Source organism: Stegodyphus dumicola, chromosome 6, assembly GCF_044657685.1.
Source record: "Stegodyphus dumicola isolate Sdum_Otavi_A_Nest chromosome 6, ASM4465768v1".
In the NCBI taxonomy this organism is placed as follows: Eukaryota; Metazoa; Arthropoda; class Arachnida; order Araneae; family Eresidae; genus Stegodyphus; species Stegodyphus dumicola.
Window position 1 is genome coordinate 12,604,873 of NC_140773.1, and position 14,924 is coordinate 12,619,796.

The 14,924-nt window shown below is 35.4% G+C and overlaps 1 protein-coding gene across 2 annotated transcripts in view; it reads left to right on the top strand.

The window, feature by feature from the left end:
- LOC118185924 (cotranscriptional regulator ARB2A homolog) overlaps positions 1-14,924 on the top strand; it is a 133,258-nt gene that overhangs the window by 80,082 nt on the left and 38,252 nt on the right. For both annotated transcript variants that reach the window (XR_015041574.1, XM_035355894.2), the window contains exon 10: positions 1,461-1,548. Coding sequence is in view for 1 of the 2 variants with exons in the window: in XM_035355894.2 (XP_035211785.1) it covers positions 1,461-1,548 (88 nt within the window). In the remaining variant the exon portion in view is untranslated. The remainder of the gene's footprint in view (positions 1-1,460; positions 1,549-14,924) is intronic.

A 14,924-nucleotide genomic window follows, 5' to 3' on the forward strand; every position in this document is an offset into this window, starting at 1 on the left:
GAACCTCCTTTGAAGATATGCAGCTGGTTGAGGCCATTTGTCGTGACTCCTTCCCAAACCATTAAACCACGGCCGCGGAAACGGAATATTTCACGGGCAAGAGAAGGAAAATTGCGTGCTCCAGATCAAAACACGTCTAGAATCTCTCTTCATATTTTATCTGGATTCGTTAGTGCACAAACTCGGGCTCAATCATCTTGGCTTTGTTGAACACGAAGACGACACCAGTTTAAACGGGTTACCCTGGAAACTCGAGTGAGTGGGACACAAACTATTGGTTTTCTCGCATACAGTCCAACCTCGTTAACCTTGATTACGCAAGGAAGTCATTTTGGCTGCTTTTTAATTTCAATTAGGAAAACAATTATGTATATAATGACACAATTTCTTAGAATTTTGTGACTTTTTGTACATCGTATAAATACGTTTATTAATAATTGTAGTTACCCCCCTCTTTCATTTCCGGTATGTGTATGTGTTATACCTATATTGCCAAATTTTAAATAATCAAATGACTCTAATTATTGAATTCAGTAAATTTCTTATATGACCAGTTCGGCTCTATATTGAAATAACAGTTTTCATTTCATGAAACAATGAAACCTCATGAAAAAATCGATCGTCATCGATACGATAAGATATTCCTGTAGCATTTATGTTGGACATATATATATATTCTTGTGACATTTATGTTGGACATATAACCGGTGAAAGGCAACTTCCATGGCAGAATCGCGACTAATTCCTCCGGTGATGGACTATTCTACCAATATGCACGCATCCACAGTTATCCTGGTTTATTATATGTTTCTTATCTGTTTTTGTGTAAATCTCACTTTTGTGCACATTAAAATGTGCCTTATTAGTAGTGTTGTCCGCTCTGCCACGACTGTACCAATATGATGTAAAGTGGCATTGTATATATATATGTGATGTACCAGCTTTAGTCGTAGCTTAAATTATCAGACGATAAGTTTTAAAAAAATAAACAGGATCCATTTATTATCATTCAGGACAAATAGCAGTTACAAAATCAGATATCCGGAGTAAATAAAAAGAATTACTAATAACTTTTTGTATGAAGTTTACTGCATCGTGACATTTAAGAAAAAGCCCCGATATTCTTTTGCGAGTCCTTTTATAGCCTCTGGAAAGGCAGAGCTTCCAAGAAATGACGTCAGCCAGTCCAGTTCGCCTTAAATACTTCCAGAACATTCTATAATTGTACGTGTAGAAAAGGCAGGAAAAATAACTTGACTACGGGGCTGTGGATTTAATTCCACGTACTTTCAAATAAGAGAAAGTCGCCATTAAAAATGAAAAGAACATACAGTTAGAATTTTAAGTGTATTCTTGACTATGGAATTTTATTATTATTATTATATATATATATATATAATATATATATATACTTGTTTTCTATTATAAACTGTAAATCTTCCTTTTCGCTGTATTTTCAGGTGTCTCGGAATTGGGTCTCCAGTCATAAGCCTCTGGATACACCTCTTATTCTAAGTAATGTTCACGAAGTTGAGTGTTACTCTGCTGGTAAGTCATATATTATAAGAATCCTGGGCTACGGCATTTCAAAAATTGGAGTTAAATAATCTGTTTACGTGTAGTAAATAATTATGGTAATTTAAGTAATGCATAGTAAGTGGAGCTATAGGAAGTGGTACGTGCATAGTAATATAGTTATAAAACTTTTTTCTATCAAAAATAGGTATTATTCAACCATTTTACTAATCAAACAAATGACGAATAAAATTTTACAATGTAAATGAAAATTTTATTGAAACAAATCGTTTATATTGTTACGAAATGTACAGGCGCGGTGAGATGGCTTCCTCACAAAGCAGTTTTAGGGTTGCCATATTTGGCGAGAAAGCGCCCATTTGGCGACAAAATTGGCGAAATACCGTGGACGGTTGGAGAACCTTCTGGAACGAATTCTTACCGGTTTAGTCCAGAATGTTCCCGAACACAAGCCGAAAGCTATATAAACCCTGCTGGTCTGCAGTCAGTAAGAGTGTGTCTCTCATCGAGAGTGTGTGAGCCTCGTCTAGCGAGTCAATCCCTGCGGAGTCGATCGAGTTGAGTGCCGAGTGTGTCGTCGAGTCCACTGAAGGAGTCTGTTAGTGTATCGCGGCTAGTGCATCGTCGAGAGAGCGTGTTGAGCTCCGGGAAAGACCGAACCGAAGAGTCGGGAGCTGTGCTCGTGTGTCGTCGAGTGCATCGCGAGTTGTAGCGTGGAGAGTCTCGAGAGTTCGTGGAGCTCCGAGAACGAGCAAGCAGAGTCGGGAGCTGTACTCCAGAAAGCAGAGTCGGCTGCTTTACAGGAAGCTGTCTCCACCGTGATAGCCTGATAATCTGAAGGCTGTGTCGTTGATTTTTCCAGCGTGTTTATAGTAGATCTTCGACGACTGTAAAAGTGTTTTCGAGCTGTCCTGATTAATGTTAATAAATAAAGTGTGTTTCGATACTTCATCCAGTGTCGTCGTTATTCACTCCAAATCTACGAACCCCGTACGAACGTGAAGTAAGAAAATAACGCAACAGCTGGTGTCAGAAGAATGGGAAAAACGTAACAATATGTATAAGTTAATTTCTCCTATAAGTTTTATTCTTCTTCTATTACGACAGAATTTAAGAAAATATTTGCCATTTATGATTAGAGCAGTAGTTTTAGAGCGGATTATTATTGCAGATTTAGCGAAGTTTCTTAGCTTTTGCGAATGTGGTAAGAATCTCAAATTCTGGATTTTTTTCCCTATCACCTCCCCCCACTGAAATTGTTGAGGGGCCTTTTTTTTTTTTTTTTTTTTTTTTTTTTTTTTTTTTACCTTAAATCAGAATTTCCATAAAATTATGCTGAGGAGTAATTTATTTCAAAATTCAAACTAGAAAATTGAATCACTAAGTTTTGCCGTATTTCTGGAATACGGTCTTTCTACGGAATTTCTGGAAAGTCGTTTCATGAAATTAAAATGAAGTCATGCCCTGTCAGTAACGACAAATAATTCGATACCGAACGATCTTATTCCCGTCCCTTTATGTGTACTACAAAAGATGTAACTAAATTTTATGCTAAATGTTTTGTTTTAATTTTTTATCATTTTTGTAAATTTTTGTTCGCCTGTGTGTGTTTGAAAAAGAAATATGTGCTCAAAGATTCCTTTTATTTTTTCTACTCAGTGCAGTGCATTTTTAATTAGAACGTTCATTATTCTAATAGTAACTGAAGCGTGGATAATTACGAGGGGTACTGAGAAAAAAAAATCAGTGGGTAGAGCTTTTGAACTACCGCGTTTTGCCGCTAGGAGCGTAAAGAGCGAACATTCCTGAATCAGTAAGCCAAATGCCGTCGCTGCAGAAGGTTAAGACAAGTTTCGGCGGAATTTTATGGTGACAACTGTTATGTGTGGTTGTCAATTTCGCCATGGCTGATTTTCGTGAACAGCGTGTGGAGCTGAAATTATGCTTTTTGCCCGTAAAAAGTGGATCAGAAACTCTTAAAATGTTAAAAACAGCGTACAAAGACGATGCTATAGGGAAGCGTCAAGTGTTTAATGGTTTTTCTGTTTCCAAAATGGTGAAATGTCAGTTGATGACAAACCTCGTCCTGGTCTTCCTTCCACGGCCCTAGCACTTGAAAACGTTGAAAAAATTCGTGCAGTCATCAACGAAGATCGACGACGGACCATTAAAGAAATTGTGGATTTGTCGGGAGTGACTTGGAGTTCATCGCAGCCAATTTTGACTGAAGATTTGGGAATGAAAAGGATGGCTTCCAAATTCGTGCCATGATTGCTGACTGCTGAACAAAAACAAGATCGTAATTATGAAAGAATGTCCTGGAATGAAAACAGACATCAAGGGAAAGCGTTTTTTTGCTGAGGTGAAGGGGAAAACGACGGAGGCGCTGTCAAGCATTACAAAAGATGAATTTAAACAGTATTTTGAAAAATGGAGTAAACGATTAGACAAGTTTCTTGGTGCAAGTGGAGAGTAGTTTCAAGGGGATTGAAGGTTTGTACTTAAAATGTGAATAAATAAGTTTAAGAAAAAAAACTGAGTTTGATTTCTTTTGGGTACCTCCTCATACACTTTTGACAAATATAAACTTATTATCCGTTGCATGGATGTAGCAGATCATTTTAACTAAGCTGACTCTTCGTAACAGGAAATTGATAGTAAAACGTTCCTAACGCGTGAAGATTTTGTTTGATAAGTGTAATAAGCATTCTGCGCCCCCCCCCCTCGCGAGAAAGAGAACTGATTTTGTTAAGGTATCTGCCTACATTCGGAGCACTTTTTTTTTTTTTAAACATAGAATTCTGATGAAATATATATTTATTTAGTCAAAATATGATATCAAATCATGGAAATAGGTAAATTTTTAGGAATATTTTCATAAATTTTTTTAATATATGCAATTTTATGCACATTTTTAGGAGAATTTAACACTTACGTTAAATGTCGTATATTTTTTCTCACAGCATATATTTCAATTTTATTTATACTGTATACTACTACAACACTCATCTGTGTTATGAACTAAAATGTTTATGATATTTCTAAAATTTACTAAAATATGTGTAATTACATGAAAAAACACGGTTCTTTGTAAAATATTTCTTATCGTTTTATATAGAAATACTTATAAAACAATCAAATTAATAAATATTACCTAGATTGTAGCTTAAAACCTAATAAATAATATAGAAAACACTTTAGTGAAATTTAATAGAGATACCTTTAGAACATTTTGAGTAATTACATTTCTTGTATGTAAAAACACTAGAAAAATTAGTTTTTCAGAAAACGCATTTAAAGATTTCACATTAACAGAAAAACTGTTCTGTTGTATTTACACACTTAAAATTCTCCACATTTGTACATCACACCCTCCATATCTTTATACTTAAGTAATTTTGATTTCCTATTTAATTTTAATTTTAATTTTTTTTTTTTTTTTTTTCTGGCTATTTTCGGAATGAGCGAAGAATGACGTTTCGAGTTCTTTATTCTTTCGTTATCAATTCCAAAGTAATTTTTAATCATTTCTTGTTCAATTGATATGCCTAAATGTTCAAACACAGGAAGTAAACCAAGATACTCTGAATTAAAAATTAAAACGGCTATATATGCACCCAGCTTTTCAAATAATTTATACCTAATCGCGATGTTGCCAGACCCAGTTCAAAAAACCGCAATGTTGCCAGTCCCCGTTCAAAAAATTAAGGCAAATAATTATTGCCAGAAACAAAAAAAAAAGTACCCAAAATTAAAATGAAATATTTTAGCACAATTTACACACAAACAGGTAAAAAAAACACGGATAACAACATTGTTTACCTTTAAGCTGAGCCTTTTAAATGGCACTTCCGGTCTTTCTGCTTTCACTTCCAGTGCAGTTAATTGGCTATATCTTCTCTTCTAATTATCACAAACGTAAAAATGAACCATTTTCGGAATCCTACAAATCTGGTCTTTCAAATTGGGCAATTAAAAAAAAAATCGAATTTTTTTGCCGAAATCGTTTTTTTAACGTAGGCAGATAGATACCTTAATGCATGATTTTACTTCGGGGGTTGACTCAGGCGAATGCCTGGGAAGTACTGGTTAGGATCTGTACCTAGGCAGTCTAGCCCGAGTATTGTACTCAGGTTGGTTCAGGCTTGGCAGGGACCGTACTGGTACTGCCGTGTCTGTTCCTTCGGCTGTGGTGGAGCTACATGGTACATTTGTCGACTGAGTTCCCGGGGGTTTGACCCCATTCAGTTCTCGTGGCGGGGACTGACAAAGCGGACAGAGCACCTTTCTACAATGTGGTTTTGCCGATGGAGTGGTGCCCGGAGACAAGGTCACAGCGTATCAAACATGGAGGTAGGAAAGGCGTACAGCGTATCAAACATGGAGGTCTTACTTCCTACCTCCATGGTATCAAACTAGCAACGTATCGTTCTGCCCAATGGCTTAGTAAAAACTGGACGGGGACTGCGGGGGTTGCGCCTGTGAGAACGAGGTCCCACGGGCGTTGGATATTTCAAACTCTGAATGGGTCCCGTATAATGAGGACCTGGGATGGAGGTCCTTCGCCTGTTGTGTCTGTCACTTATCAAGATAGTTAAACTTCATTTAATGTGGTAAAGAACAAATAGAAATGTTGCTATGCATTGTAGAAATACATAAGTAAATAAATAAAAGTGCAGAATTAATAGAGTACATTCAGTATGTTATTTATATTAAATATTTACTGATGTTAGAATAAATCGTGGGAGCGATATAAAAAGCATTCTGTAGTTATTTCTATCATGAATTGCATTAATTTCTCCAACGAGAAACCAGCAGTAGTTGTTCATGATGATCACCTTGATAGCTCAACATTATTTTCTAAATATACTGAAGAAATCGCTTTCCCTCTTACAGCTTCTTTCCTTAATTATCAACAAATATATATATATATGTGATGTACCAGCTTTAGTCGTAGCTTAAATTATCAGACGATAAGTAAAAAAAAAAAAAAAAAAAAAAAAAAAAAACAGGATCTATTTATTATTATTCAGGAGAAATAGCAGTTACAAAATCGAATATCCGGAATAAATAAAAAGAATTACTAATAACTTTTTGTATGAAGTTTACTGCATCGTGACATTTAAGAAAAAGCCGCCGATATTCCTTTGCGAGTCCTTTTATAACCTCTGGAAAGGCGGAGCTTCCAAGAAATGACGTCAGCCTCGTCAGCCAATCCAGTTCGTTTTAAATATTTCCAGAACATCCTATAACTGTACGTGTAGAAAAGGCGGGAAAAACAACTTGACTACGGGGCTGTGGATTTAATTCCACGTACTTTCAAATAAGAGAACGTCGCCATTACACAGCAAAAAGTAGAATTTCCAATTGCGATATCATTCGAAATGAAAATTCTCCTTTTATTACTTGCTGCTAACCAGTCTCTCGATTGATTGGAAACTCTCAACTTTCATTTTTGAGGGGGGAAAAATTCTAAAACTGTGATTTTGGACGCAACTTGAAATAAAATTCTTGAGGGCCATTGCTTCCATAACAATGGGAGCCGAAATTGTGAAAAAGAGATGGAGGGGAGATTTCATAAATATATCTCGTTTTGCCTCATTGTATGTCATAATTGAATTACTTTTGAGTCATATGAAATATGTTTTATAACAAATTAAACGCGGTACGAATCGTAACTGTACGATAATTCACGTTGCGCATTTAGGCAGTTATGCGAATATACATAAGTTTCGTTAGCAATGTCTGTGGGGTTTCAACTTTTATCTATCAGCTAAGTGTGTATGAAATCTCGCGAACTGGGAACCGCTTTAGCTCAGGAACAGAGACGTAAACTCAAGAAGGGTTAATTACTCTTTATTTCTCAAGATAAGAATTTTAACAGTAGTCTCCTTTCTTAGAGCGTACAGAAAAGTCTCCACTTGAGCTTGAACTCAAGAGTACTAAGAAATAAAATTTAACTAATGCTTAGCTAAAAAGATATAGCTGAAGCTGTCAAAATTCTAAGGAGTTGGCCCATAAATATCAACAAATCTTGCGAAGCTATCAAGGGCCTGAAATATGTAGTCATAGCTTAGACAGAGTGTAGCTAGTCACAAGGCAAACGCGCTCTAGTCAGAATCCGTGGCACTCTAACGAAGTCGGTGGAACTTCGACTTAAATACCGCTTTTACTCATTTGCATCAACCGCGATTCTGAAAACATATTCTGATGGGAAACTGTAAGCTGAAATTTGGAGAGACTGGAAAGAACCGGTACTATTCGGTTTTGAGGGCCGTAAAAAAATTGCAGCGAAAATGTATGCGCAAAAGCGCCAAATCTAGCAAACGCGCCCATTTAACAGCGTGCCAAATCTAGCGTACGCGTTGATTTCAGATTGCGTAATTTTATATAGTTCTATATTTCTTAAGACGCCATTGACATACTGGTTTAATTTTTAAATCCTTTTTTGATATCCTATGGATTTAACAATTTGGGAATTGCCCATGACGAAAAGTCGGCAATAGAATTTTGAGTAAAGTGCAGAATCACCCACTGCTTGACGCGTTTTTAAGAATTGCACATACTCGGTATCCATGTGCACATCGACCTATTTTCACTTAAAAAAAAATCATAGAATTGCACAAAAATGGCACTGCGCATACCCTTTATCTATGTACACATCGACTTATTTTCACTCAAAAAATAAAAGAGAATTGACAAAAATTCAATTGTTTTTTACCCTTGTAAAAAGCGGCAAACATTTAAGTGAGCGATTCTGCACTTTACCGAGAATATTTTCAAAGAAAAGGTATCATTCATTATAGAAAATTACGTTTGAACAACCAACGAGATGAAATGATGCTTTAGCGATAAGTCGGTAGCGAAATAGCGATGCAGGCATCCATTCAGTTATGTATAGCAATTTTTATATAAATTATAACAATGATCTGAAATAGTTATTTACTCTTATGCTTCCATTCAGTCATGTTTAGCCTTTTTTATATAAATTATAATAATTAAAAAGTATATGAAATAAACCTTTCATCTAAATTAAAACATCAATCTTAGATAGTTATTTATTATTATACTTCCTTTCTTGCCGCAATTATTTTTGGCAGCAATGGCATCAACAATTTGGCGATTTTTTACGGCCATCGAAACCGAATAGTACCAAAGAACCTTTAACTAAAGATAACTATTAAAAACTTAGGATAAACCTTACAACCTCTTAACGCAATGTCGAAGAGATTCAATTAGCAACGTAGCCTTTAGCTGGCGGAATATTATCTGGTTCAACCTTCCTTTAAATACTCTCTCTTCCTACCTCATTTGAATATGTGCGAACTAAAAACGTAAAGGAGAAAGACAGTAAAGCTATTGAACATAAAGGTAACTGGTTAGATTAATCCTTAAAACCTTAATATTGAGCAATGAAACATTTTTATAGCCATTTTCATAGTTCAAAGCGTCAGCAGAACGTATAAATTGATTTAATACGTCTACTTTTACCCATGGGGCAAAAGACCCTATTAACTATCATTGCTTTCCTTGCTGTTTTCATTTAAAATTAATTGCTAATTATTGCGGTAAAGAAAAACATTTATATCCATCTTAGATTTCTAACAATATGTTATTGTTAAGCTACAATGGTCTCCCGTTTAACCGAGAATCTACCCCGGGGGGGGAACGTTCTAACCAGTATTTTATGCTACTATTGCATATATAACTATTTAATGGCAGTTATAAATTAATTCATAATTTACCGTTATATGCGTGTGTGTTTATCTATATTCTATATCACGACCATAGTTCGGAAAACACTCACTCCAAATACACTTAGTAAAAATATATGTGCATTACTCGCCAAATTGGTTCCATTTATATATAATAGAACGTTGATTTGGTAATTGTTTTTATCAATTAATCTATCATATTGCGAGAAAACAACTTCGTCGCTCTGCATCGTATTTTCAAAATAAACAAACAAACAAAATCGTCCGATTATTTTTCCAATTCTTTATGAAATTCAGCAGATTTTTAATCTTATAGTGGTTGCCTTCGAAAGTGAAGTTATGTAAATTTAAATGTTTTGTTTCTTAAGTAGGAAACGTAAATTTCTATGCTTCTTTTTATTGTTAAAGGGAATACAACTTTTGGGAACGTAAGCTGTGGTTTTTGAATTTCACGAAATAAAAAGGTCTGCATTTTCGTTGAATACTTAACCGAAATTTCCATCCTTTAACGCGGACTTCATATAAACCCAACTCTCCTGTGTGCATTATCATATTTTGCCCTCCAGCGAGCCGAGATTACCCGGGCAGCCACAGTGCAAAATGCCATGCCGGTCAATACACAGACCGTGCTGAGAAGTAAGCCAATATACGTGAAAACAGGCAGCCGCCCTCAACAACATGATACACTGCAGCGATGGTCAGTGGTCTGGAATGCGGCCATCCTCACCTACCCCCCTTCCTCATCTCGTCCCCTCGCGTGTCTGCTCGACCGTGAAGGCTCGGCCGCCCCAGAGATTGAATTTCTTTGGCGCCCCTCTCTTCCCACCGTCTCTTGTTGCAGATGATGATGGGGCGGCCAAGGAGACATTCCATCCTCCATCCAATCCCCCCTCGTCGTTTTTATGCGTTATGGACTAGTTTGACTCCTTCTTACTAAAGAGAAGAGGTACAGAGTTTGGATTTATTATTATTCCGTATATTGTCGACGTATGAAATTGGGTTTTTCATGTTATGCCACTTTATCGAAGTAGCGTTGTTAACTTTTCGACAGCTTTGGGTCTGCCGTTCGGCACTGGACTGAGTATTTTGCGCGATGCAGCCGAAGAGTTGATTTTTTGGTTTTGTGTATGTGCACGTTTTAATTTAGATTAATCCATATATATAGTATCTAAATAAATTGATTGGGTTGGTGTCCAGTTAATTTTATGTTATTTTCATTACATACCCATCTACAAGTTTTATTGTGATAAAGCTATATTAAGAAACAATATTTCAGACTTATTTAACTATGATGAAATCCCAGTTTTCGCTGACTCACTTTCTGTCTTTAATTTACATCTGATCCATCCGGCAAACCGTATTTCTGTCAATTATAATATTTATGATCCTTGTTTAACGGAATACCAAATTTTTACTGATGGATCGGGTTATGAGGGCGGGGTGGGCTCGGCTTTTGTTGTATATTATTTTGATACTGAGATCTATCACTATACATTGGGCCTTGAAAAATATAACTCTGTTTATCAAGCCGAGCTCATCGCCGTCCTCTATGCCCTTAAATGGATATTGAAAAGTAATTTTGCAAGAAATTCTAACTTCTATATTTTTACAGATTGCATGTCTTGTTTAAATGCACTCTATTAATGCAGAAAATAATAATGGTCTGATTATCGATATTAAAGATCTTTACCAAAAACTATCCTTATCCTTTAATATTAAGTTTGGCTGGGTTAAAGCCCATATCGGAATATACGGTAATGAGAGAGCGGATGTGCTCGCAAAAAAGGCTGCCACAGGGAGTGTTTCGGGGACGCCCTATGTTCAGGGTTAAAAAAAAAAATAGCAACTAAAGTTATTTATTCGTATTATTTTAAGCAATGGCAGTTACAATGGAATTCTTCTGAAAGGAAAAGTCGCTATTTGATACATTTAGAACTGATTAGGAAAAAAAAAATTATCTTTAATGATTTTGAAGTTAACCAGTTTCTGACCGGACATGGGCGTTTCCCGGGATACTTCGCTAGGTTTAAGATACAGAACGACGATAAATGTAGACTATGTGGTCTGTTTGGTGATGCTAAGCATTTCCTCAAGGTCTGTCCCTACTTTGATGGCTTAAGATAAAATATTGATTTTGAAAATCCCTTTTTATGCTATAAAGATTTCGCACAGTTATGTAAATCTGTGATGAAATTTATTGACTGTGAGCGCCGGACAGTGGGAATTAGTGTATGATATTTGCATTTTATTGCCATCACTATTTGTATATTTTACTAATTTGTTGTTACCATTGTTTGTGTTTGTTATTTGCGTTTTTGTTTTTGTCTTTGGTGTCTGCTCTTGTCTAAATGTTTGTATTTGTTCCTTTTCTTCACTTTTATGTTTATAGTTATTATTTACACATGATTATTCTCATTTAGATATTTTATGTTTAATTTTTTCCTTTGTTGAAATGGGCGTGGCCTGTCATGACCATAAGAGCAACTTGTTTGGTTAGGCGGGTCGGGCTGCGCCCGCTACTGATACTGATACTGATACATACCCATCGTTCCTAAAATAAATTCAAATAAATTCAGAACTATAACTTCAATAATTAATTCTTTTCTTTATTAAATAAGTGGTATTCATTTCCATGTGACCTAGATTTACGATGAAATGATATCATAGCGAAATTTTTTCGCTTACCTTTTGGCTTTATCATTTTGAGTAAATTTAAATTTCGCAAATTTGGTATAAGATTTTGTGTTCTAAATATCCATTTTGGGGGAACTCTTTAAATTATAGGCTTGTTGTAATTGCTGAGGGTTCCTCACCTGTGATCCTCGAAGCCTATCCTTGTGGTCTTGTAGATTTGCAAATATGTCCTGTTAATTTGTAAACAAAATTAACAAAATTTGTCATCATTTCTTGCTGATGGCATGTGACTAAGTATGTAGGATTCTATTCATTTTTACTAATAGTTATTTTAATTCGTTAGACTTTTCTGCCTTTTCTTATTCCCTTCGCATATCCTCTCCAGCATGTAAATTAGTTAGGCTAAGTCAGAGTATTTTTAAACTGAGGTCGCGAAAAGCTTAGTTAGGGCATGGTTTCGCTGTTATATGAGCGCATGCTATTAATTCTACCAGCTGTTAATTTTGAATCTCGGCTTCGCATTCTTGCCGACATTATTATTCTGCCAGTATAGGTTTCTGAGTCTACCTGTTAAGTTAAATCAAATTGAATAGTCGTGGCACTACTATTGTCCTTAGAATTTAGTTGTTGCACTATTGTTTTAAGTTCCTCACCTCAGTTATTTGATGACTTTGTAAGCACGTAAGTCCGTGTATTCTGTAAACTATTGCGTTAAATAAAAAGGTCTTTTACATCCTTCCCTTGTTGTATTTATCTCTGAGTCTTTGCGAAAAGTTACGACTTAGATTTTTAGATCTAGTTACATTGTATGTTTGCAAAGAAGACTAGATCCCACAAGTGTATTGGCGTATCTTTGAGGCGTATTCTCAAAATTTAATGAACTAAGTCTCTGTCTACAGGGTAATTCTTTGGCTGTTATCATTGCCCATACGAAAAGGGGTTGTAAGGCATTTTCTGCCTCCTTTCTGCAAGCCTTCGTGTTGTAACGGTTAGCACACTCGGCGCGTATTCGAGAGATCCAGGTTAGAGTTCCGGCGAGGGCAGTGTTGGTTTTGCATATCTTTTGCTTCAAAATAACCTAATTACTATACAGGGTTTGAGAGGAAACTTGGTCTGTGGTTTAGTTCTGAAAAACAGAGAAATTTTTCACTATTTCCAACATTGGAGTTTTTTTTTTATAAAAAAAAAATATGATGTGTACACCACATGACTTCCTTGTACGGAATATTAAATTGTACGCATTTTTTTCTTGAATTTCATTTAAATTGATTAGATTGAATTAAATGTACTTCGTCGGCAGCGCATAAACCACAATAGAATAAATGCACTCTTTAAAATTCACTATATTTGTTTACTATAACGACACTCTGAATGCACAAAATTTATATCATTTGAAGAATTATCGTTGCCACGTGTTCTATTCTAATACTATAATAAAGCTAGAACGATGTATAAAAGAAATTAAGCAAACAAAACAAAAAAGAAACAGTTTTTCACAGACGGTTGAGTATTTCTCATTCAATTAATTCAGTTCTGACTTCGCGACAAGGCAAAAATACATAAAAACTCGAAATATCTGCATTAAAAATTACGAAGTAAATCTTAAACACTTATTTCCTCGAAAAAATTCCAGAAAGGATTAAGCATGATTTAATTCGCAATAATAAATGAAGGCGTTAGTTTTGTGTTGCGAAGCTTAGTCTCTAGATTGGCAACAAATCTACAATTCTACTGTTTCAATTGTAAACAAATATGTCCGCCATGTTATATAAAACTTAACCGCACTTAAACAGCTTTTAAATTGTTGATAATTGTAAAAATATTGCTTCCAGAATTACAAAAGGCATAAAAACCTTAACCGGAAGAAAAAAACAACATAATTCAATCATTTTTAAAGCAAAAAATGTACAATTTACAAACATATAAGAGTAAAGAAACTGAGATCACTGAACCGGGTAGCAGAGTGGATATATTTATAAATATATTTATATACGTTTGGTGCGGTCGATTGCATCCAAAATACGAGGTGCACATCTACATGTTATAGCAGTCCTATATACAAAATTTCAACCTTCTGAGGCTACTCGTTTTTAAATTATGCGAGATACGTACGTACGTACATACGTTCGTACAGACGCCACGAAAAATTCTCTTCAGAATTAATTTTAAAGCAGTTTTATAATTTTTTTGGAGGAAACGAGTCTTTTATTCTGTCCTTACGTACAGATATCACGCAAAAACATCGTTAAATTGCATTCGATAGCGGTCAAAATGGATATTTTCGTTGATATACGTTGCCTGAAACTTTTCGTGATTAATATACTTCCTTTTTACTTCGTACAAGGAAGTAAAAATGGTTTCATTATTGACAAACGAGGCTACAGTTTAAGACTTATCTTTTATACGGTAAATATAGCGAATTTTCAAGAGTTCTTGATCCCATCCGTGGCAGTTTTGAAAATTAAAACTGTCATCAAATGAAAGAGAGCAGTTGATGAATCCCTGTAATGACACCAGACGTAAAATGAAATTTCTAGCAAAAAGTATCATTAATTCCTGGGTCTCATTACCAATTAAAACGGAATGTACTGACTTGTATAATAAAGCTTCCAAATATGCTTCCGTTTTCTTTTTCCTATCTGGATAAGAAAGGATTTTTCATTCCTAACTCAAATAAAAGTAAAGTACCGAAAGCTACTTGATGTCTGATTAATAATTGTGTAGTATTTACGCGGCAAGAATTTCGAAAACGCTACCAGTGCTTTGTAAGGTCCCCTCACTTGAAATTCTAAGTTAATGTTGGAAGTGAGGAACCTAGGAACTGATAAGCGAATAATCGCAAGAGTTCGAAGACGGGAAACAACAAGAGAGAAGGGTAAATAACCCTTTATTATTTCTGTAAGATTTCACAAAAGTCCGCCTGGGAGTGTATAATTAAAGTCCGCACTTTGGACTTGAACTTAAGACTAAGAATTAAACTAAAACTAAGATTAACTAACTAAGTATAGCCAAAGCTATCAAGGTACAATGAGAGTTGGC